The sequence below is a fragment of the Solanum verrucosum genome, unplaced genomic scaffold (genome assembly GCF_900185275.1).
Source record: "Solanum verrucosum unplaced genomic scaffold, falcon-dt-bn FXZP01000217.1, whole genome shotgun sequence".
In the NCBI taxonomy this organism is placed as follows: domain Eukaryota; kingdom Viridiplantae; phylum Streptophyta; class Magnoliopsida; order Solanales; family Solanaceae; genus Solanum; species Solanum verrucosum.
In genome coordinates, this window is record NW_026020032.1 from 826,057 (window position 1) to 853,112 (window position 27,056).

Sequence of the window (27,056 nt, forward strand, 5' to 3'; positions counted from 1 at the left end):
AAGTAAAAGAGAAAAGTCAAATGAGTAATTAATTTACTAATTATTAGTAGTATACTTGGAGGCTTATAAATAAGATCCTTCTCCATGAAAGAAAAACCATCACCACACATTAATTTAGTGTTAATTTGCAAATATGGCTCAAGTGAACAAGTTTGTTATCTTCTTCGTTCTTCTTTTGGCTATCGCTATTGGTTCGTAACTTTTTTTTTTATTATTCTTTCGTTTCAGTTTATTTGTGTTATTTTTTTTATAATTATTATTATTTATTTAAAAGAAATTTAATTTTTTTGCAACTCTTAAATTCTAACTTTCTAGGTGACATATTTAAGAACACAAGGTTAAATGATATTATGATACATTCTATGTACTTTTAAAATAAGATGACTAAATTCAAATATCTTCTTTATTTTCTTAAATTTCATGTCAAGTCAATCTCAGACAAATAAATACTACTATATAGGTGTGTAGTAAATTAGTTCATGAAAACATAACCCGTCCAATCCATCCAAATTTGTGACCCACCCATTTTATCCATGAACAATCTTGTGAAAAAAGATTTATTCTATATGTTATATATAGTAATAATATATGAACAAAAAAAAACATAGTGCTATCAGGTATAAAATAAATTTGTAAAGGATAAAAATAAAATAAATAGGTAAGACTTGAACGGTTCGAGTTATGACCTGCATTTTAGCTTATTTCAACTCATCAACTTATTAACATCCGTCCAAATTCAATTGAACCTGATCATGTGACATCTCTAACTACTAGTACTGCTACTATAATTTTATTGTTTTTATAATTAAGATGGATACATACATATCATATCATGGTATTGGTACGTACATTTATATATTTTACTTATAGTTTTGGATGATTTTTACGTACATCTAATTAACCCTAAAATTTTTGCATGCATGCAGTTGATATGTCTGGAAGTTCAAAATTGCAAGTTATGGCTAGTTGTTCTGATCGTTGTTCGTCTAACAGTGATTGCACTGGCTTTACTCTTTGTCGTTTCTGTTTTCAGAGAACAAACCCCTTTGATGACACTAAATACAGTGAATGTGGCTTCTTGCCATGAAGAAAATCGAAAAATTTGGGACGGAGAGAGTACTGATACTCTCTCCGTCCTAAAACAAGTGTCGTGTTTGTACCAGATATCTATATCTATATCTATATATATGTATGTGTATGTTTCTAATAAAGTCGTGTCATGTCTTTGCGACATTGATTAAGTTATGAATAAAAATTATGTAATATGAATAAGAAGTGTTATTGTTGGTTTTGTAGTAAATCATCAATGAATCATGTATGTTATTTCCTTCGTTTCAATTTATTTGTGTTATCTTTAATTCTAACTTTTCATATGACAAGTTTAAAATTACAAAAAAACATTTTAATACATTTCAAATATATTTAATTTATAATTACAAAATTGAAATTCTTGTAAAATAACTTTATAACTACGATAACAGAATAAACTAATTAATAAGTATCACAACTATATTACACCAAGTCACCAACACTAATTGTTCAATAGATTGTTTTAAATTGAACCTGCGTTCATTGATAAATATAGGGAAAAGGGTTAAAATGTCCATAACGTATTGAAAATAGCTCAAAAATATCTCTCTTCCACCTATTGGGAAACAAGGAAGAGGAAGCCCAACCCAAGTCATCGGCCAAAGATTTAAAAATATGAGATTAACTACTATCCACCGGACGGTTCACCTTATTTTTAAAAATTCTTATTTTTTTCTCTTAATATATTTACATATGGTTAATATTTAAATAAAAATAATAAAAAGAGTATTATATGATAACTTGAACTCTAAATTAATTATACAAGTTTGTTTAGGATTCTTAGTTGGTTTATCAGAAAAAAAAAATCATGCTTTTTTGTCATTATTTTCACGCTCTCATAACTTTTTACTCTTATTTTTTTCTTCATAACATGAAAAAATATTTCGATAGGTGTTTCTATTGCTTCAAGTTGTATTTTCTCTTCTTAGTTCATTCAATCAACTACACAAATTAACTGAAAATAAATTTTGATCCATATATCACTATATGTACTCCAATTTAAATAATACTCAAAGTCCATTGTACCAAAAAAAAATTGAACGTTATTTAAAAAAAAAAAACTCCCTCCGTCCTATTTTATGTGGCATTTTTCTGATTTCGAGATACAAACAAGTCTATATTTGATCATAATTTTTTATAGATCTTTTAAACATTTTGAATTATCAATTATTGTGACTTATAGTACTTTTTACGTAATTTACAAACATATAAATTCCATTTCAAAAAATTGAAGATTCCATGCGCAAATTTCCGGTCAAACTTAAACTGTTTTCTCAAAAATTGAAAAGTGTCACATAAATTGGGACAGAAGAAGTATCTTATTTCAATGTAGGAAGAATTTTATGTTTTGTGCTGACAATGATTTTTAGAGAATATTTTTCAGTTAATTGGAAAAGTTCAATACATTAGCATTGGAAAATATTTTGAACTTTTAAGCTAAATTACCCTATTCAGTTTTTCTATAGATAAGCTCATAGACAGAATTTCAAAACATACTTGTTGAATAAAGAGAAGAGAAATAAGTATTTTTAATAAGTTGTTAATGATGGTGGGAGAGAAAAGGAGCATGAAAATAATGAGAAGATAGCGTGAAAGAGTTATTTTTTATTTTTGCTAAACCAAGTAAGAATCCTAAACAAACTTGTATAATTAATTTAGAGTCCAAGTCACCATATAATGAAAATAATGAAAAGAAAGTGTGAAAGAATCCTTTTTTATTCTTGCTAAACCAAGTAATAATCCTAAACAAACTAGTATAATTAATTTAGAGTCCAAATTACCATATAAACTTTTTAAATTATTTTTATTTAAATATTAATAATATATGAATATATTAAAAAGAAAAAAATAAGTATTTTTAAAAATAAAATGAGCATGTAATTTTCTTGTCCACCATCGTAAATATTAGTTAATTAATACCAACGTACTTATGGGGCTTATAAATATGATCCTTTCTCCATGAAAGAAATCACCACACATACACATTAAATATAATCCAAATTAGCTTTAATTTGCAAATATGGCCTCAATGAACAAGTTTGCTATTTTCTTCTTTCTTCTCTTGACAATGACTATTGGTTCATAACTTTAAACTTTTTTTTTTCTTATTTCAGTATTCAAGTAATTTTGAATGAACGAATAAATGTTCATTCATTAACTCATCTTATTTTAATCAGATAGGCCAAATTCATCTCAACCTGCTAATTTGACATCTCTAATTACTATTACTAGTATAATTTTTTGAAAGTAATCATGCATTAAGATCATGAATACATCACATATCATATTTAAATAGTTTTACATTATAGTTTATTAACCCTTAAATATATTCATGCATGCAGTTGATATGTCTGGAACTTCAAAATTGGAAGCTATGGGAGCTATGTGCAATCAACCTTGTACAACAGACATGGATTGCTTTAGTATGGCCATTTTTGTCTGCCCTCTATGTAAAGAGAGAACCAATCCAATTGATGGCTTTACAACCAAGACGTGTGGCTTCTTAATTTGATATGAAGAATATCTAAAATTTTGAAGTGTACTCCGTCCTATTTATGTGTGTTTCTAATAAAGTTGTGTTGTTGATCTTTCTTCGATTCAGATTAAGTTATGAAGAAAAATTGTATGAATAGAAGTGTTATTGTTGGCTTTGTGGTAAATCATCGATGCATTATTATGTGTGCTCTAAATTAAATGTATGGATATATAAAGCTATTTTCTTCGTTTCAATTAATCTACTTTTTTTTGTTTGTTTTAGTTCGTTTAGAAAATATTTTTAGTTCTTTCCTTTTGTGATGGTTATTAATTAGATCATGGTATGTCAAGGCGATAGTGTAATTGAATATTTATTGTGTATAATAAAATTATAAACTAAGATCCTTGAAGAGGGGAAGTTGAGTATATAAAAAGTTGAGTCCAAACTAAAATCTTATTAAAAAGTATATTTACTCATTTACCTTTAATCAAATTTTCTCTCTTTTTAAGTTGACATAATGGGTATTGAACTATTAAAAAATAGTGGACTTAGCAACGAACTTCGTAACTGGTCCGTTGCTAATAAAAATTTATCACTAATTCATTGTTAAAAAGGATTAGCGATGAATTTTACTGATTAGCTACAAAATTTGTTCGTCGCTAAATTCATTTTTTTTTAGTTGTAATTAGTGGTGTTACCTTTTGATCTTATTGTTGTGGCTATAAAGAATGAAGAATAAGTTTATTGAAAATATTAGGTCTATTGAAAGAGTCATTCAAAGATATGTCTTTTTCATTTGATCGATGAGTTTTAATCTTTATATTAGCGATATTGTAAGAATTTTTTGCACTACTATATCAGTAAAATTTGAATCGTAACTTTTTTTAGCTCAAAGTGAAAACGATGTTTTGAATTTCGATAGTATTCGTTATATAGTAAGGAATGTGTTACCGTGATAAATATTTCATTGCTATCATGGCATAGAACTTTAAATGTTGGATTCGACTCTCTGTATGTCAAATCAGATGAAAGATTACGCTTAGCCGATTTTAATGATATTATTGCTGTATTTTATTTTTATAATACTATGCCCATGTGAGCTCGAGTTATAATATTCAACATATATTGACATTTAATTAATTAATATTAGTGTACTTGGGGCTTATAAATAGGATCATTTCTCCATGAAAGAAATCACCAAACATACACATTAATCTTCTGCTAAGTATAATCCAAATTAGCTTTAATTTGCAAATATGGCCTCAATGAACAAGTTTGCTATTTTCTTCTTTCTTTTTTGGACCATGACAATTGGTTCGTAACTTCAAACTTTCTTTTTTCTTATTTCAGTATTCAAGTAATTTTAAAGAATGAATAATATGTTCATTCATTAACTCAACTTATTTTGATCAGACAGTTCTTATTCATCCCAGTCCGCTAATTTAACATCTCTAATTACTATTACTAGTATAATTTTGTGAAAGTAATCGATCATGCATTACTATCAATACATCACATATCATACATATGTTTATAATCAAATAGTTTTACATTATAGTTTTGAGTGATTTTTATGTATATTTTTATCAACCCTAAATATATTCATGCATGCAGTTGATATGCCCGGAACTTCAAAATTGCAAGTTATGGGAGCTAAGTGCAATCAGCCTGTACGTCAAACCAAGATTGCATGAGCATAGAAAATATTCTTTTTTTCTGCACTATATGTAATGAGAAAGGTGATGGCACTAAATCCATGATATGTGGCCGTTGAATAAATAAAATTTTGGGACGGAGGAGTACTCCATCCCAAAATAAGCGTTTGTGTTTGTATTTTCTCTTTTCCTTTAATAATAAGGTTCAATATATTTGTTGCTATAGCAAATCTATCTATATATTTATGTGTGTTTCTAATAAAGTCGTGATGTTGATCTTTCTTCGATACAAATTAAGTTATGAAGAAAAAATTATATGAATAAAAGTGTTACTGTTGACTTTGTGGCAAATCATCAATGCATCAAGTGTGCTCTAAATTAAATATATGGATATATAAAGTTATTTTCTTTGTTTTAATTTGTCTATCTTTTTGTTTAGTTCGTTTAGAAAAGATGTTTAGTTCTTTCCTTTTGTGATGGTTATTAATTAGATCATTGTGTGTCAAGACGATAGTGTGACTGAATATTTAATGTATATGTATATATAATAAAAGTACAAACTAAGATCCTTTAAGAAGGGAAATTGAGTATACAGAAAGAATGAATATATTATATTCATCCCATCACGTTTTTTAATGATGCATGGTTATTAATAGTTTATTATCTATAATAAGTACAATGTAAGATCCTTGAAGAAGGGAAGTTGAGTATATAAAAAAGAATGAAGATATTATATTTATTCCATCACATTTTTTTTATCATAGTTACTAATTAGATAATTGTGTGGCAAGATGACAATGTAATTGTATATTTATTAGTATAAATTATAGGAACCAAATATCATAAGTACTAAATAATATTCTATCCCTTCTAGTTTTCTATTTATCAAAATTCCCTTAAAAATGATGTTTGCGGGATACATAGCGTTGTGCACCGGATACATTAGGTTTGATACATTCCACGTAGCGGGATACATGCGGGATACATAGCGTTGTGCACGAGATACATAACGTTTGATACATTCCACATAGCGGGATACATAGCGTTGTGCATGGGATACATGCGAGATACATAGGTAAATAAGGGATTTTTGAAAATTTTGAAATAAGTAGGAATAAATGGATATTAAGGTAAGTAAAGGAGTGTAGTTAAGTAATTTGTCCTATTTATTAACTAATTATCAGACCAAACTCATGATCCTGACTCAAGCCCAGACTCATGACTCAGTTGCTGACTTTAGACTCTAGACATACCCCTTCAACCCATCTCCTTATTCTTGATTCCAACTCGAGACCCAACTCTGACTTCAACTCCGACTCCTCATAAGTCATAATAGTATTTTCAGATTTGGTATGCAAAACATAAGAAATTAAAGTATTTTGGCCTTTTAATATGTTTTCAGATTATACCTAAACTTGGAACAATATTTTCTTCTAATCGATACGTACGTATCATATATATCATGAGACGTACATTTATATTTTACATATAGTTTTGGCCTTTTGGTGATTCTTACGTACATCTAATTAACCCAAAATTTATGCATGCATGCAGTTGATATGCCTGGAAGTTCAAAATTACAGTTGTTCTGATCCTTGTGAGTCTAATAATGATTGCACCGGCTATATATGCTCTTTGTCGTTGGTGTTTTCAGAAAACAAACCTGTTTGATGGAGGTAAATAATTCAGTGGTGGAGTCAGAAATTTCATGGAGTATGTCTAAAAAAAGTGAAAAAAATTTAAAAATTATAACTAGTGAGATTCGAACACATGAACACCCTAAGCATTGACTCTTTCAAGGCATCTAAAATCACTGGGCTATAACACCTTTTTTCTGTCAAGGGTGTCAAGAATATGTTATTTAATCACTTCGTATATCATTTTACTTATATATATACGGTATTATTTTTCGACTAAGGGTGTCCAATTAGACACCCTGACTATAACATAGTTATGCCCCCGCTAAATACAAGGCATGTGGCCTCTTGCCATGAAGAATATCGAAAAATTTGGGACGGAGCGAGTACTGATACTCCCTCTATCCCAAAACAAGTTTTGTTTGTATCAGATCTCTCTCTATATATATGTGTGTGTTTCTAATAAATTCCTGTCGTGTCAAGACGATAGTGTAATCGCGATCCTCTTCCACGATCACATCTGCATAAAATTTCCAGCACTAACACAAGTTTTAGATCCAAAATTTATTTAAAACTTGTCCGAATTTTTCGAAACTTAATTAACCCCAATCATTTTTCCAACAAGTTCATCAATAAAAATACTTTAATTAAGTTGTTAATTACATGTTAAACATCAAACCTTTTATTTTATAATATTCAATCAAATTTCTCTGTAATAATGTTATTTATTCGATTTTTTAAATTTATCATTATAAAACATAATTACATAGAATATATATATACAGTACATGTAAAATTGATTTAAGAGAAAATTGATCACTATAGTAATTGTATATTCAGATTAATGTCAATAATATTCTAGAACAAGAACAAACTTTTTGATCATATCGTCAATGAGTTAGTTCCTTCTGTATTTGCCATGAATATTGTTATGACAGACAAATTAGATACTATTACTTTTTCAACAACAATCTTTTCTAATCAATTTTTTTATCAAACTACAAACTAACACAGTAAATGTTACTCCATATATATATATATAAATATATAAAGCAATATTTTTTAATCATTTTTTTTTTTTTAAAAAAAAAACCTTATTCTAGCTACTTATTGCACCTATATAGTGAAGAGAAAGAAAATACAATAAATGGTTATGAAACATGTGAGATACGAACACCAAAGATATTTCTTTTATTATATTAATATTAATGTAATGCAAATATGATTTTTGCTTAGTAAAATAAACTTTTTGGAGATTTCGATGCATCTCATTAGAATGAATCGTTTGATAATCTTAACATTAAATATTACAGATCTCGATGGATCGTTTCATAAACTTTACGAATCATCATAATTTGTTGCATAAAAATATCACAAATGTGTGTGACAGACGTTTACTTGCAACAAAGAGTGTTAAAGTCTTTACCGGTATAAGTTAATTGTCATTAGATTTAATGTCGCTAAATATTTTAGAGACAATAACAAAAAATGCTAATTACCGCTAAAAATACATACTTAACAACTATCGTTAATTAATTGCTCATAAAAATTATTTTTGATGTAGTGCCAGAAATTTAAATGATTTACTAATATATATAAATGCATTTATTGTTGCTTATTTTAGTATAATGATTAATGACTATGCACATGTTAGCTTCGAGTCATTCAACATACATAATGTGCTACTAAAGTTTATTTATTAAAAATAGAACGAAATTAGCATTTAGTTAATTAATATTAGTGTACTTGGAGGCTCGTACTTGTGACTTTTATTAAGATAAAGAAATTTTATGTATCTCATTATAATATTTTAGTTAGATCATTATGTATGAATTGCGATATAAAATCAACATACACTCTATACTCACTAAATTTTATGAAAATTTCACTCAATATATTATTATTACTTTAGAAACAACTTTAAAATGTGACAAATAAGCATCATGTACTATATGAATAATATTATTGATTTGCACGTCTATAATATCTAAAAAATTGGTCAAAAAAACTTTTATATATTAAATTAATAAAAGAAAATGAGTACAGGGAGAATCATTATAATATGTCATATCTAAAATAGTTTTTCAAAAGTACAGAAAAAATATTCTTTTACTCACAAGTATTCAAATTAAAATAAGTTTTCTCCAGAAATTGTCCAAATAGTGTGCTTTAAAATTGATGGACCAATTATATCAAAGAAGTGCTTTGTATGTGATTTATTTTTAATTTATAAGACCCGAATCTCAAATTTCTAATTAAAAATGAAAATATTACATTCATCCTATTAAAAAAAATTAAGAAAGAAGGGCAAGTTGTCACAGTTACTCTTAATAGCATAAACCAAGCAACATTAATATTTGACCATCATTATTTAATTTCCTTCCGCCCTTAATTAATTACTTGATCACATTTGTCCATGATTTTAATTGTTTCACGATCTTTTAAAGTCTGTCCAACAATAGTTGTTCACTATTAACTTGGCACACCCCTTAAGAAACAATAAATAGTAAGGGTCATATGAGTATTATTTTATCCTTATTTAATGATTTGAGATATGTGTTAAAAGATGCTCCCTCCGTCCCATTTTATATGTCATCCCTTTTTAAAAATAGTTGGACCATAATATATGTCATTTTATAAAATTTATGCATAAATTATCATATTTTACCTATTATACCCTTGATAGATTAATTAATTAATCTTGAAAATGTATTTACTTTGACTAACCTAGGAAATCTACAAGTAATTAATTTCATTGGGAGAATACTTCATTCATTAATTAACTACTTTCTTTCTTCACTACTTATTCTATAAAATCTGATTTTGAAAAAAAATATCAACAAACAAATTAAAAATAAAAGATAAAAAAAATTCAAAAATAATCTTGAAAGTTGAAGCTTCAACAAATTTTATCAAGGAAAATGACATTTCAAAAAGTTCAAAGGATGTAAATATAGAAGACTCAACCAAAATTTGAATATTTTGTGATGTTATCATGTTTTCTTTAAGAATTTATATATAAAAATATAAAAAAACATTTTACACAAAATATATAGGAAAATTGAGGTGGAAAAAACTTGATTTTTAAATTTTTTTGGATCAATTGGTGAAAAAATTTGGCTCCAAAAATAAACTCTAAAATTTAAATAGTCATCCAAATGCATTTATATTTTTGAAATCTAACATATTCATCATTTATTATAAAGTTGTCTTAAGCAAACATTAAATAAGGGCATAAGGGTAAAATTACCTCATTTCTTAATGCAAGTGCAAATGGAAAAGGTGACATATAAAATGAGACGGAGGGAGTAAATACTTAGTATTTAATAGCAAGGGTAAAATAGACACAAAAGAATAATTATCTCTTGATTTGGACTAGTATTGTTGGACAACTATTTTTAGTATAATGAACAACTATTGTTGGACGGAGGGAGTATCACAGTGCAACAAAAATAATTACTCCATTTGTCCAACAATGGTTGTTCACTATTGACTTGACACACCCCTTAAGAAACAATAAATAATAAGGGCAAGATTACAATTTTATCTTTTGACTTTATTAAATTTAATGTTTTGAGAAATGTGTTACTCCTTCCGTTCACTTTTACTTTTCACTTTTTCTTAAAATAGATTTTCATTTTTACTTGTCACTTTTGACATATCAAGAAAAGACAATTATATTTTTTCATGTTACCCTCAGCATTAAATACTCTTTCTTCAAATCATTTTTCAAGATTTAATACTAAACATCATTTAATAGGAATAGTTTGGTAAATACTTATATCAATAATTATTTCTTAATGGGTGTGCCAATTCAAAATGTGACAAGTAAAAGTGATAGTAGATGATAAATAGTATTTAATAGCAAGGGTAAAATAGACACAACATGTAAATTATCTCTTCATTTTCTAAATTAGACAACTATTTTTAGTATAGTGGACAACTATTATTGAACGGAGGAAGTTTTAACTATAATAAATATGTACATTAACAAAGAATGTTAAAATTTTTACTAACATTAATCAATTATCATTCAATCCAATGTCATTATAGGCTTTAAAAACATTACGTGTGAATGCATAGTCTGAGGTAAAGGGTGTTAGGGTTCATCTACATTCCTTTCGTATTAATTAGTGAATATTTAATTTTATATCTATCAAATATTAATTGTTTCACAATTTTTTAAAGATAGCTTACACGTTACAACTCCAATATTATGTGTGAATGCATCGGCGGAGCTAAAGGTGTTAGGATTTATTCAAATTGCTTTCGTATATATTAATTAGTGAATATATATATATATATAAATTTGTATTAGCTGTAAATTGTATATGTGTATGGTAGTCATGATAGGCTTGTCAACTGTATATATATGCATATATAACTGTAGGAATGAAGATTTGAGTTGAAAGTTCATGAAATAACTTGAAACTTTTTTTTTAAAAAAAGGAAAAAATAAAAACAAAATGATTTATACACATTTAGGCGGTTACTAATTAAGAGTTTCCTATCATATAGTGTGGAATATACCCTTAGATATATGTATTCTTGCTACCAGATACACCGAAATAGCTAGGGAGAGAGGCGAACGAGATTCGTTATGTATCTATATATATCTGGTGTGATTCGCATGTATCAGGAACATCAGATACAAAGAAGAGTGGTGAGCGTCCGAGATGGGAGAGAGACGAAGAAGATTTGTTATGTATCTCAGATTCACACTACTAAAAAAACAGCGTTTAGCGACGGAATGTAGCGACGGAATATATTCCGTTGCTATATAACGACGGATTAACTACGGAATAAATATTTTGTCGCAATAATAATAAACAATTTTTTTTATTTATTCTATAACGACGGAATTGCGACGGATTGTATATTCCGTCACTATTTATTAGCGCGAAAAGTTGACGCCTTAATATTTCCTACGAATTTAACAACGGAAGGGCTGCGACAAATTGAATTAATTTTGAACGACGGATTAGCAACGGAAAATTCGTCATTACAACTTTTAGTATTTATTTATAAATTTTATATTTTGTAGCGACAGAAAAATCCGTCGTTAGTTTCTATTCTAAATAAATCAAAGATGTTTGTTAGCGACAGAATTTATATGTGTTGTTAAATCCGTCGCAAAATAAAATAAAAATTTAGGGATAAGTTAGGGCACACAAAAATTCCCTCTCAATTCTAGTAATAAAAGATTTGAGCTCTCCCACTCTCTCTCTCTCTCTTCTACTCTTCAACTAATCCTCTTCCCCATTCTTCAAATACGCTACAAATAATTGCTCTTTCACTCTCTTCAATGTGAGAAATCAATGAGTTTCTATCAATTTTCGAATTCAAAATCAAGTGAGTTGTACTAACTTTTGTATACTCTAATTTCGAGTTTATTTTTTGTATATTAAGATGTGTTCTATCGATTTGTGTTGATTTTGTTTGTGGGTTTTGGTAATCTTGAAATATGAGACAAGGGTTCTACTAGGAAGAATGATTTTGCCATAATCAAGTTACACTTTGCAAATAGGGTTTGTTTTAAGAGATTAGTGATATTATAAAAGATGTCAAAACCAGATCTTAACATAATCACTTTTTGTTGTTAGTAATCAACTGTGAATAAGACTACTTTTTTGTTGTTAGTAGTCACTTTTTCTATATGGGTTTAGCTTGAACAGCAACAAGATTCTGAGCATTATCAGGAATACATTTTGCTATGCTTGTTGGTTCTTTGAGTTCTATTTTTAACTTCTGTTTGTATTTTTCTATTTTGAAATTGTTAATTTGAAAAGTTTAGTATAGGCATCGTATAACTCGTTTTATGAGAATATATAGTGGTGTTTAAATTCTGTTTTTTTTTCCTATTTTAGAAGGCCTTATTGCAGCTTATGAAAAATGTGTGAAGTTGTCACACCCCAAATCCGGATGTGATGGCACATGTCCATTTCCCATCAGACACGTCGGCCTAACCCAACCACAACGATAGAGAGGTAGAAAATACGAGAATAAAAGATAATAAATAAGCGGAAGACTTTAATTAAGACTCAACACTACCCAGAATTTGGTTGTCACATGTACAAACCTCTAAATACAGAATTCAAATAAAAATATACAAGTCTCAGAGTATAGTTCTCGAATAGAACAAAACTGAAAGTAAAGATAACTCAAGGGCACGTCTGGAATGAACCGCTACCTCTCGAGTATGTCCCGAAGCTCAATCTGCTAAAGAAACTACTAAGCCGAATCTGAGAAAGAGATGTCAACCTACACAATTGTGTAGAAGCAAGGGTGAGTACCGAAAACCACATGTACTCGCAAGTAACTCTAAACTAAGCAAAACTAGCAGCTACAAACAACTCCTTTCAATCCCAACCGAACCATCGAAACTTCAATCTAGCAGCAAACCAACCAACCTATACTAAACAGATCATATTCAACAGCCAGAACCAACAATATATCCTCATCAACCTCAGATCAACAAATAAGAGCAAGTAGATTAAATTTCACATAAGAAGGGTAAACCGATACAATCCACACATCACAGACAAAGATAAGGCAAATGCGATGCAAAATACAATAATGATGTCATGTAGTCGTGATGCATGTCTGTCCTACGATACACATCTGTTGACGTAATCAGTCCGCGCTGAATACTCAAATCAGAACCCATGGGGGCCACACATGGATCATGTATCACCGCCGGAACCAGATCCCATCGGCATCCAAATCGCTAGCCGAAGCTAGTCCATCTCATATATCTCTAGCCGGAGCTAGTCTCAACTGTGTCTCATATCCATCCATCCTCATATCAGTGTCTCAGAACTCATGCAACAGATAGTTCACACATGGGATGAATAATGAATATGCACATGTCATCAATCACAATCATATCACGATCACATCATAGAATTACACATCACATGTCTCAATCACAACCATATCACGACCACATCATAGTATTACATATCACCTGTCTCAATCACAACCATATCACGACCACATCACCTGTCTCAATCACAACCATATCACGACCACATCATAGTATTACACTTCACATGTCTCAATCACAACCATATCACGACCACATCATAGTATTACACATCATCTGTCTCAACATCAATGTTTGTATCAATCATAGCCTACTCATGCTCTTCGATCCCCTCAATATTAGTTATCACATGACTTATTCAACAAATTCAAGTCACATATAACACATTTAGCTTGTTTTATTCCCCATCTTTCATTTACAACAATTTCAATCAACAAATAAAACTCATCCTCAATCCCCATTACTCCCCAACACAATTAGGAAAGTAGTCATGCGTAGTCTAAGAGTATTACAAAGTTTGGAAGCCACTTGCCTTAAAACGAACTCCAAAAGTTACTTGACTTGAGCCTTTCCTTTTCGAGTATAATCCGGATCACGATAATCTATTCAAATAATTATTCACAATCATAATTCAAGTCCAATGACACCAAAATCAAAAAATTTAGGGAAAAAGGGCAAAACGGTCCAAAAGTCTCATATCGAAAAACGATACCCAAATCTGGAATTTTTTTATGTAAAATGATCCTTAAATTATTTGGAAGCTAATGGTGAAAACCAATTTGAAAACGGAGTTGAAATCAATTCACAAACTCAATTTGAAGGAAAATCCACGTTCTTGAAGAAGCCTAAAATATTCGGATCTGAAACCCCGACTCGAAAATGAAATATCTCTTGAAAAACATCTTACCCATGCTTAGATAAGTTCAAATATGAAATTTCATCAAAAACGGAGTTAAGATCGACCTTGAAATTCTCAATTTATCAAACTTTAACTTTACCGGGAAAGTCCAAATTGTACGCGGTTAATATGATGAAAATAATCGATCAATCAATAATTTTATGTTAAAATTAGTTTACCCATAACATAAGGATCATAAATATACCTTTTTCATCAAAAAGGGAGTCCAAATCGATAAAACTCCAATTTTTCCCAAGAGGTTTACGTATAGGGGAAAAAACCAGATACAGAAATTATGAGAAAATGTCGAATTAAAGATTGAATACTAACCCTCATATTAATTCAAGAAGAAACCCGCAAGAATCACTCCATTCCGATCTCTAGAACTCCCGATATGCTCAAAATACCAAATGAACACAATCTGAGATTTTTATAACAGTACATGGCTGTTATGCACCAGAAAAACAGCAGTTAATCTTTCACTAAAAAGGCCGTAATTTCTTCATACGATAGTGAAATGACCCGATTCTTTTTTGTAAATGTCTTAAATAATGATACGGACCTGCTCGTTCAATCGGAGCTCAATTTCATGCTCATTTGTCCAGTCAAATATCATTTTTACTCGGTAAACAATTATTTCTTATAATGCACCAAAATTTACAGATAAGTCCTATAATTCATGCTCAAAATTTCAGAACCTTCGGAATAATTTTTCGACCATTAAAACTAATAATGAACCCTTTAATTGCCACAATTTGCTGAAATAGTGTCAAAGCATCCAAGAAGGTTAAAAGCTCACCCAAAACTCATTTGGCACTTCGCGAACACAAACCAAATATCCTACTAGCTTGAAAATGACATATCGGACTCAATGAAATCTTCGGAATTTGAATTCGAGGTCTTCTTGACCCAGTATCCGATAAGGCGTCAAGAAACTAACTTTAGGCTCAAAAACTCGAAACGCACTCAGGGCCTCTAAAAATTCAACCAAGACTTATTTTAGACTTAGAATCACCCCCTGAATCCAACGGTGCCCTCGGAATTCCATTTCGAGCACCGGAACCTCGTTTGTTGACCAAAGTCAACTCTTGATCAAAATTTCACAATTTTAGCAACTTAGGACCTCAAATCTTCGTTTTAACTCCAAATTCGACTCCGTAAATTCTCATAGACCCGTTTCAACATTCTAAAACTGTTGGAATTGACGAAAATCCGATTCGAGTCTCGAAACTCCAAATGACTCGAAATAGCACTTTTAACCAAACTTTAACTCTTAAAAACCCAACTTTCCAAAAACTCAACTTTTCATCAATTTACCCTCAAACCAACTTCGAAAATACAACAATTAGGACTCGGGGCAATTATCGGGAGGGATAAAACGGTCATTTTATGAAAATTTCCAAAAATGACCTTTAGGGTCATTACAGAAGTTTTGTTTCTTCATGAACGTGTTTGCTGCATGTTTGTCCTAAGAACAGCTAACCAAGTAAGCTCTCTTTCTCTATCTTATTCTATTTCATTTTTCTTGGTTTGTCAAAGTCATGACTTAAAGAAAAAATGTTTATTTGTGATAGTCGATTAGTAATTTCGATATGTATTTGGTAGCTGATTCAGTTATAATTTTTACGTATTGTCAAACATTGTCGAATTAAATACAAGTTAATGAAAATGGTTCAAGAAAGAGAGTTTTAGATAAGAATTAGCATTATCAACTTAAAGAAGTTGTTCATAAACTAAACAAAAAATGATTTTCTATTCATACACATAATTAAAGAAATGACTAACAAACAAACAAAAAATGACATCTATTGCCATCAACTTTTTTCAGCCACACACAAGGAAGTAAATCAAGAAGAGACTAGCAAAATTTTCATCCAATATTTTTATCTGTATCTAAATTTCTGCAGTAAGTCAATCAAATTTTGGTGTATCTAAAGATTTTTTCCTTGCTCTATATCAAATGAAAGATTCTTCTTGAGTTCTCGTTGTCATACTCTGCTAGATTAGATACAAGTGATTGAGATCTCTGATGGTTAATCAGATTAACATGTCTTTCACAAATTTTAGATTTAATGTAAAGTATGCAAAATTCAATTTTTCATAGCTATTAAGTAACTGCTTGCTTTCTTTGCTCTACTTCTCTGTTTCTTTTCTTTGTGCTCCTCTATTTATGTAAAGAAATCCATCTGATCAACATACAATGATATTTAAGTTTGTATTTTTTTCTTTTCCACATGGTGTTATTATAGTTTGTGGAGAATATGTGGACCTTTGCTTCTTCGTGAACGTGTTGCTGCTTATTTATCCTAAGAACAACTATATCAAGTTTACGTAAGTTCTACTTATCTCTCTTAGTTTGTTTAATATTTTGGGTTGTCCATCTTTATGCTTGATGAAACTTTCAGAAGGGTATTGATTGTGAGCAGACATGGGATAATTATGCTATGGTGGTTAATATTTCAAATGTTATACACAGATTTTGTTGGTGCTGCAATCTTTCGAGGCTCTCAAGTCTCGTCTTGTTCCACTAATTTCACTCGCCCTGCATCCTTCTCTTTTCATCCATCTTTTCTCAACTTTTCAGCTCCTCGGTATGACTTTTATTTGGTACTCCATTATATTTACAATCGTAACACTAGAAATTGGTTACTAGCAAGAGAAATGAAATTCAAACCACTTTCTTGATTGTTTGCAATAATATTTGTATTTATCTTTTTGGCATCACACTTTTTGTAATTTTACAATAATTAGAGTACAATACAACAAGTATAGTACTTATTTATGATCTAACTTTAGGCTTATAATTATCAAATGACTTGACATTTAATTAGCCTAAACTAGAATTAGTAGTAGAACAAATCATCATATCATTTATGTAGGGATTTAAGAGAGTACACTATTTTAAAATAAGTTATAGTTGGGTCAAATCATACTAAACTAACTGGACAGTGATAAAAAAACATAAAGGAGCACTAATAAAGGTATTTCAGTATGATCCTTTCCTTGACATTGCACTTCCTGTAACTTATCATTTTCTTGTTATTGCACTTTTTGTAACTTAGGATTAATAGAATAATATATTTTAAGATAACTGGATAGTGATCAAGAACACTTATATTAACAGAAAAGGCGGCGAATGATTTAAAAAGTGCAAAGATATACTCTTTTTCATAAAGGTATTTTAATCTGATCTTTTCTTTGGAGGACATCTAGATTGTATAACATATAAAAGAGAAATTTCTGATTGTCTTGATTATTCTAAAATTTATAGGAACATGAGTAATTTGAAGCGTGGTTGGATGTATGAGAGGTTTGGTGGACGAGGGGGTATACTCTCCAGTTTTATAACCGGTGTGAATAACTTTATTCAGTATGCATGTTCACAAAAAAATCGTATGAGTGGTGACAAAATTAAATGTCCTTGTAAAAAATGTCATAACCTTAAATACATGAATGTTGAAATGGTTAAATATCACCTTTTTCAATATGAATTTGTTGAGAACTATTTTGTTTGGAAATATCAAGGGGAAGAAGATGTTATTGATGAGATGTATTATGTTAATGATTTGCATGGTGGAACTCAACCTGAATTGGGATATGATAATCTGTACCAACAAATGGTTTTGGACGTAGCTGGTCCAAACTTTGATCAAGGTTTGAGTTGACAATTTCAAAGCAATATTGAACATGAGTCATCTCATACTTATGAAACTTCAATGGAGGACGAGATCAATCTTTCAATAGAGAAGGCGTCTGATCTTCCAATGGAGGAGGAACCTAATCCTGAGTCCCAAAGATTTTATGATTTACTACATGTTGCTGATGCAAAATTGTATTCCGGTTCCTCCGTCTCTCAAGTTGAAGTTGTCTCTAGGATGTCATAGAGAGGTTACAACCAAATTATGCAATTGTTGAAAGATTTTTTACCTGAAGATAACATAGTGATTGATAACTATTATCAAACAAAAAAATTGGTGCGTAGCTTGGGTTTGCCAGTTAAGAAGATTGATTGTTGTGAATCAGGATGTAAGTTATATTGGGGTGATGATGAGAACCTTACATCTTGTAAATTTTATGGCAATCAGAGGTATAAACATCGTGTAGGCTCTCGTAAGCGGAAATTGGTCCCTTATAAGAAAATGTATTATTTTCCTTTGATTCCTAGGTTAAAAAGATTATATGCATCTCATGCTACAACTGCTGATATAAGATGGCATCATGAGCATACACATGACGAAGGGGTAATGCGTTATCCATCAGACTCTGATGCTTAGAAACACTTCAATCAAACTCATACCTTTTTTGCCAATGAACCAAGAAATGTAAGATTGGGGTTATGTATGGATGGTGTCCAACCATTCAGTCAGACTGGGAGGAAATACTCTTCGTGGCCAGTGATTGTAACTTCATATAATTTACCTCCAGGAATGTGCATGAAGGAAGCGTATATGTTTTTAACTGTCATTATTGCAGGGCCAAACAATCCCAAACATAAAATTGATGTTTATCTGCAACCTCTAATAAATGAGTTAACCTTGTTATGGGAGACAGGTGTAGAAGCATTTGACATTTCAAAAAAGCAAAACTTTCAATTAAGGGCAGCTTTGATGTGGACTATAAGTGACTTTCCAGCATATTCTATGTTATCAGGATGGAGTACTGCGGGTAAGTTAGCTTGTTCTTATTGTATGGAGGAGACACAATCCTTTAGATTAGAACATGGTAGAAAAACATCTTGGCTTGACAGTCATAGGATGTTTCTTGTCCAACATCATCCTTTATGGAGAGATAGTAAAAACTTTTTTAAAGGCATGACTGTCAAAAGATTTCCACCACCTTACAAAACAGGAGAGGAGATTTTGAACCAAATTTGTGACTTAGGGATAAGGAAAGTAACTGAGTTAGATGCAGAAGAGGTTAATCGAAGAATATGTAAGTCTTGTGGATGAAAAAAGCAAAGTAACTTTTGGGATTTGCCATATTGGAGTTCTAACATGATTCGACATAACTTTGATGTCATGCATATTGAGAAAAATGTCTTTGATAATGTATTTAACACAGTTCTTAATAATGTTGATAAAACCAAAGACAATTCACAATCACGTTTGCATATGATAAATTATTGTGATCGACCTCAGTTGGCAAAAGGATTCAAATGGTAAATACCCCAAACCTGTATATACAATAGACAAGGAAGAAAAAGTTATCTTGTTTAATTGGGTCAAAGATTTGAAATTTCCAGATGGGTATGTTTCAAATTTGGGTAAATGTCCAGACACAATTACGAAAAAGCTATATGGCATGAAAAGTCATGATTGTCATGTGTTCATGCAAAGACTTTTGCCTATTGCTTTTCGTGAATTACTTCCTAGTAATGTGTGGCAAGCACTTACAGAGTTGAGCTTATTTTTTAAAGATCTTACTTCAACCACTCTACGAGTGGATGACATGGAGAGATTAGAAGCAGATATCCCACAAATTTTGTGTAAGTTAGAACGTATATTTCCTCCAGGGTTTTTTGACTCGATGGAACATTTGCTTGTGCACCTACCATAGAAGCAAAGATCGTTGGACCTGTACAATATCGATGGATGTATCCTTTTGAAAGGTAAATGTGAAATTTTATGACAAAATTATGACAAGCATGTTATACTTGGTAATTCTAATATGATGGTACAATCATTTATTATCTATTAAGGTACCTTGGAACTCTTAAAATGATGATTGGAAATAAAGCTAGTGTTGAGGGTTCTATTTGTGAAGCATACTTGATGACAGAGTCAACACTATTATTTTCTCATTATTTTGAACCTCATGTCTTGACACGTAATCATAATGTGGACCGTAATGATGATGGTGGTATTACGGAGGATCTTGAAGGAAATCTATCAATATTCACCCATCCAGGTCGACTATGGGGAGAGACAAGAAAAAGAAATTTATCACTTGATGAAATCAAGGCCGCTCAAACTTACATATTACTAAATTGTGAAGAGGTTGAGCCATTTGTGAGGTAGTATTTAAAATTTATTTTCACCTAATATTAGAAACATATTAATATATTATGACTTTCTATTTAACTTATTTTGTATTAATGAAGTATGTACGTGCAACGTTTGCAAGAAGAATCTCCCAATTTATCACAGTGTCAGATAGATGAGAGCCTTGAGGCATATTTTTCTATATGGTTTAAGGAATACGTAAGTCTCCAACGATCATTAACTTTGATATAGTAATGTAACCTAAATTGTCTTGTGAATTTAACTAAGTCTTTGTTTAAATAGGTCTGATGCAATCATATAGAGAATAAATTCTTGCGTAGCCTAGCTCATGGACCATTAATAGGCGCTACATGTCATTCAATGTATTTTGTTAATGGATACAAATTTCATACAGAATGTTATGGTAGCGCTAGATCAACAATGAACAGTGGAGTTTGTATCTCAGATTCAAATTTTGGTGATTACTATGGACGGATAAAAGAGATTATACAAGTGAAATACCGTGAAGAACCTTTAAAGCAAATTGTCTTATTCAAGTGTGAATGGTTTGACCCAACTATAGATGTTGGTGTGAAGAAGCATAATCAATACAAATTGATTGATGTTAACCAACGTCGTCGGTATAAAAAGTATGAACCTTTTTATTCTTGCAATGCAAGCAACACAAATGTGTTATGTCCCATATCCTAGCAAGAAAAAGGACAAGATTGATTGGCTAGCCGTATTGAAGGTTGTGGAATTACCTGATGAGGAAGTGGGACCAACTCCAGAACTGAATGTTCCATTTCAAGTCGATGAAGTTGAAGTCCATGAGATAGATATGAATGTTTCTGTTGATGAAGAAATACTCTTACATGATTTAAATGGGGGTGTACTTGAATGGAAGAACCCATTGATGGGTTACATCCAAAGTATCATGAAATCCCTGGAGAATCTACAGAGGAGGAGTATGAATCTGAAGAAACTGAGGAGAATGAGGAAGAATTTGAAGAAGATTTAGATAGTGACTAGTTCTTAATAACAATATGTTATTGTATTTTCAATATTTTTTTAGTGTAGTAATTTTTCATAATATTATTATTTCCTTAGTTTATGTTTTTTTAATGTAATCATATTTGAATGACTTTTTCTTCTATTCGATATGATTAAGAATCTTGTTTTGTTTATTCAACTTGAGATTTCTATTTTTTGATGTTGCCTTTAGTTTTATAGATTTTCCTTAAAATTTGGAGTTCAGCTGGTTATTCTCAACTATTGTGACTTCTTCCTCTTCTCTTCGACTGCTGCAACTAGTAAGGTAAGTTTTCGATAACTTTTTCTTTTTTGTTTTCTGTACTATTACGTATTCAGCTTCACTATTGTGGGATGAGTTACTCTTTCTTCTCCTGATCTTTTCTACTTTCTTCACTTCTTAGACGTGATGTAGTAGCTGCAATGATATCTGCTAGTATTGTTTTTCAGTTGCATTTATTTAGTTGATTATAGTTTTCCTCCCCCTATTTTGACTTTATATGTCTGAAATTTTACTTCAAAAAGACTGTTTAGTCATCTATTTAAAATCTGCAGGAGATTCTAGCTCTAATTTTTAGTATGTCATATGCATGAAATTTAGTAATATTTGGGCATACTGATGAACTTTATTTAAAAATAATTGATCTTTTACAAGTGTTGATCTTACAATACTTACATATTTTGAAGTTATGGCTCGAGGCAGAGGTTGAGGTAGTGCATGTCGTGTAGGAAAATCTTCATGTCGCGGTAATTCTGCTTTTCCTCCAAAAATGCCTACTGTTCCTATTCCCACAACAGTTAGTCCTCAACAAGGTGGTACAAGTTCCAATATAGGTGAGCTTGATCGTACAAACCAAGTTCAAATACTAGGACCTAGCAGTACACCACCCGTTCAAATGCCAAATCATAATAATATTCCAACCATTGTTGAATCATCTCCTATTACACCTAATGAGAGTAATCAAATAGGAGAGGGTGCATCTACTCAAAGCAGCACAATTGGTGAAGGTGAGTCCAATAATCGTGGGCAGCGGAGAACAATTGTTACTCTTACTCCTACAGGGTTAGTCCATGTTTATAGTATCATTAGTATATATATTTTTAATAAGATACATATGTATTTAAATAATGTCCTCAAATCTATATAGATTGGAGCCTTCTTCGACATGCTCTACTTTCATAGCTAAGTCTTTCAAAAATGAACTTGATCCCAATGGAATCAATTGGAAAGGTGTCTCGCAACCTGTAAAAGATTTTTATTTTGGAGAATTCAAGGTATGCTATTTCATTATAATTGAGTTTAAGAAAGTGATAAACTTTTTATAGATATGATATTAATGTTATTACTTTACAGACTAATTTCAAAAGAAATTCTATTGGGACTCTTCAACTAATGAAAATGCAGTGAAAAGACAATGGGAGATTAAGGCATCACTACGATATAGAGATTTTATTTCCAGAATAAAAAAGAACGGAACTAATCCCGAATATGTAACTGATATTGTGTGGGAAACTTGGATGAGGCTTTGGCAAGCTCCTGAGAATGTTGCAAAGTCAGAAACAAATAAAAAAAATCGTCGTGGAGGAGGAGAAGCTCATACAGGTGGATCTATCTCTATTGGGGAGCATCGTAAGAAACTTGTAAGTATATATTTCACGCAATATATATTCTTCGACAAAATACATTTTCCTTATCTTCTAGTCATTACTAAAAGTCTATAGTACACAAATAGCAGAAGTGCCTTTCTTTTTTTGTTTAATTATGTTTTGGGACTGTTGTTGCAGTGCATCTGTTTTGGTGCAACATACAATTGTTGTTGATGACACTTTCGATTTTTAAACTCTTAATTGTATTCTTTCTGATAGTAAATTTGGACATAAGGCGAACAAAATCAAATAGATAAATTGACATATACTTTTGCCTATTGTATAGGGTGATGGATGTCTTTAGCTAGAACTGTATGTTGGCTGGAAAAACTTAAAAATGAAAGCCCCACATTATAATAGTTGGTTAGAGAAAATAAAAAGTTACAAGGAAAAATGTATAGATTTGAACTTTACATGTAAAAGTTTTGCCAGAATGTGTACAAAGATGTGAACTCTACCAAGATGGCATAAGAAAATGGAGATATATTCTGCCTGGATATTTGTCTAGCGCTAGCACGTAATATAGTAAGATTAAGAGAGAGTAGGATGTACATAGACTTTATTTATACCTTTGTGAGATAAGAGATTGTTTCCGATAAGTTCTCGGCTTAAAGAAAAATATCCAACACATGAGTATAGGTACATATTAATTGTTCCGAAAATTTTCACCAGTACTACCTCTACAAGCTTATAATAGTTAGTTGCCTTAGAATCTATTTTTTATTGTAAGAGCCTTAATGGGTCTTGATTGTCTTGTGACATTGCATGCAATAGATTGAATATGAATAACTTCATATTATAGAACTTGATTTTTGAATCTGAATCTGAATCTTTTTCTTTGTCACCAAGTACTATTCTGGACAGTTTTTGGCTCTTGTCGCCGATTTTTGAATCTGAAACTTGCATAAGAAAGTTATGAAAGATATCTCAATTCTTACAAATGTTGGTTACTTCATCTTTAGAGGCACGATTTGAATTGTTAGCATTATTTCTGCCATAGGGGCGACCTCAAATGTGGGTTCCTCACTGAAATTAAATAGACTTTTTGTGTTTATTGAAATACTTTACCTAATTATATCATATTGTTCATAACATAACTAGGGCAATTTTTTTTTTGGGGGGTAGGCTATTGAAAAGGGTCGAGCCCCAACACCAAGTGAGCTCTATTTGCACGTCCACACACATGATCACGATGGAAAATCTTTTGTTGATGAGCGAGCACAAATTGTTCATATAAGTAGAATTTATAAAATTATCGACTTTTGAAATTCATATTCTTTTTATTTGGAGAAACTTATAGTTAGTATTCTTTATTATAATTTTAATGTCTCTACTTATTGCAGGAAAGATATGACGAAATATTACGTGAGAAAATTAAGTCTGAATCTGATATTGATCAACGTGACGCATATTATCAAGCTGCATGTGGAGAAAAGAAGAGAAGAATATATGGTCTTGGAACTCAAGCAAAAAGTTACTACGGACCAAATCTTTGTATCGCTTCTCAATTTGATGCTTCATCATCAATACCACCATCTGTTTCTCAATCTGCACCGATGGAAAATATGGATGAGTTCGTGAAGAAATTGATTCCTACATTGACTGATCACATGATTCATATATTACTTGAGCGCATACAAGGTGTAACTTCTTTACCATCACATCAATCAACTGATACTCCTATTGGTGATGCATCATCAACAACACCTATGGTGCCTAATAAGGTTGTTTCAGATGATGACCATATTTCTTCTCCCTAGTATTAGTTTTTCATATCTGATTTTTGTTAAAGGAAAACAAATTATGCAGTAACAATTACGAGTTCTAAACATTAGTAGTTGCTAGATGTTTGATACTTGGTGTAGATGTTTTGGACTTAATATTAGATGAATACATGTTTTGGTGCACGGGTTATATATGAAGTATATTTATGTTATATGAATATTTGTTATTATTAGGATGTTTAATAATTTACATATTCTATATATTATAAATAAATAAAATGAATAGAAAGAATTATACCTACGACAAATTTAACGATGGAATATTGCGACGGATTTTGGGAATAGTTAAAGAATTAAAATTGGTGACGGATTGCGACAAATAATAATTGGTTGCCAAAAGTTTGCGACGGATTAGCGATAAATTATTTTCGTCGTAAAATTATAGGACGACGAATTCATTTATGTAATTTGCAACGAAATATATAAATCTAGCGACAAAACTTTCCGTCGCTACCATTTTACTACGGATATCATATGTCGCTAGATCGTCGCTAATCTTGCTACGGAATCAATTTTGCCGTCGCAAAGGGGTTAGCTACGAGCAAAATTATAACGGTCAACATTTCATCGCTAATCCGTCGCAAATATAGTTTAGTGACGGATGTATGTCTATTTGCGACGGATTTATCCGTCGCTAAACAATGTTTTTTTAGTAGTGTCATGTGAATCCACTTGGATACAATGTATCTAGAACAAATTACACCTAATTTTGACTCTATGTATCCCGAGATACATTTGTATGGACGTATCTGGACGCATCCAAATCTGGTAAGATACATAACTAGAGTGTATTTAAGTAATAGCTCTTAAACCAGTGAGATTTATGTAAGTTCCTTCCGTCCTTAATTAATAACTTGATCGTATCTTTTCATGATTTTTATCTTTGATTTTATAGCTCGATCTGACTACAAATACCAAATATTAATTGATCTTTCACGATCTTCTATAGATATCTTACATGTTAAACTCCATCATTATGTGCGAATGCATAGGCAGAGGTAAAGGGCGTGCGTTAGGGTTCATCTGAACAACTTTTGTAATTAACTATAGTGAATATTTAATTGACACTAAGATCCTTCAAGAAGGGAAATTGAGTATACAAAAAGAATAAATATATTATATTTATCCTATCACATTTTTTGATGATGCATGGTTATTACTAATATTTTATTATCTATAGTAAGTACAATGTAAGATCCTTGGAGAAGGGAAGTTAAGTATATAAAATGAATGAACATATATATCATATTTATTCCACCATATATTTTTATGACAGTTAGTAATTAGATCATTGTGTGGTAAGATGACAAGGTAATTGAATATTTATTAACTAAGGATATCGGACCAAATTCATGATCCTGACTCAGGACCGAATTTATGACTTAGGCCGACTTTAGACTCTAGACATACCCCTTCAACCCATCTCCCTATTCTTGATTCCAACTTTGACTTCGACTCCAACTTGGGATCCGACTCCTCGTAATAGTAGTTTCAGATTTAGTATCTTAATATGTTTTCAGATTATACATAAAAAAGTTTTTTAAACAATATTTTCTTCTTACTAATCGATACATACATATCATATTATCATAGAACATACATTTATATTTTACATATAGTTTTGGGTGATTTTTATGTACATCTAATTAACCCAAAATTTATGCATGCATGCAGTTGATATGCCTGGAAGTTCAAAAAAAAGTTATTTTCTTTGTTTTAATTTGTCTATCTTTTTGTTTAGTTCGTTTAGAAAAGATGTTTAGTTCTTTTCTTTTGTGATGGTTATTAATTAGATCATTGTGTGTCAAGACGATAGTGTGACTGAATATTTAATATATATGTGTATATAATAAAAGTACAAACTAAGATCCTTCAAGAAGGGAAATTGAGTATACAGAAAGAATGAATATATTATATTCATCCCATCACGTTTTTTTAATGATGCATGGTTATTAATATTTTATTATCTATAATAAGTACAATGTAAGATCCTTGAAGAAGGGAAGTTGAGTATATAAAAAAGAATGAAGA

The 27,056-nt window shown here is 30.7% G+C and overlaps 2 protein-coding genes across 2 annotated transcripts in view; one reads left to right on the forward strand and one right to left on the reverse strand.

Annotated features, from left to right (window-relative positions):
- Positions 1-27,056, reverse strand: part of LOC125821377 (peptidyl serine alpha-galactosyltransferase) — a 241,598-nt gene that overhangs the window by 74,468 nt on the left and 140,074 nt on the right. The gene's annotated exons all lie outside the window — the stretch shown is intronic.
- LOC125821426 (uncharacterized) lies at positions 22,365-25,001 on the forward strand. The gene is made up of 6 exons (XM_049500843.1): positions 22,365-22,428; positions 22,465-22,657; positions 22,743-22,869; positions 22,963-23,235; positions 24,367-24,474; positions 24,585-25,001. Exons 1-6 carry the CDS (start codon positions 22,365-22,367, stop codon positions 24,999-25,001), a joined length of 1,182 nt encoding a protein of 393 aa, XP_049356800.1.

Bases quoted from the DNA above. Each gene is read 5' to 3' on its own strand.
- LOC125821426 (XM_049500843.1), top strand. From the start codon at position 22,365: ATGCCTACTGTTCCTATTCCCACAACAGTTAGTCCTCAACAAGGTGGT. The intron at 23,236-24,366 runs GTAAGTATATAT...TTTGGGGGGTAG, and splicing joins GGGAGCATCGTAAGAAACTT to GCTATTGAAAAGGGTCGAGC. The intron at 24,475-24,584 runs ATAAGTAGAATT...TACTTATTGCAG, and splicing joins AGCGAGCACAAATTGTTCAT to GAAAGATATGACGAAATATT.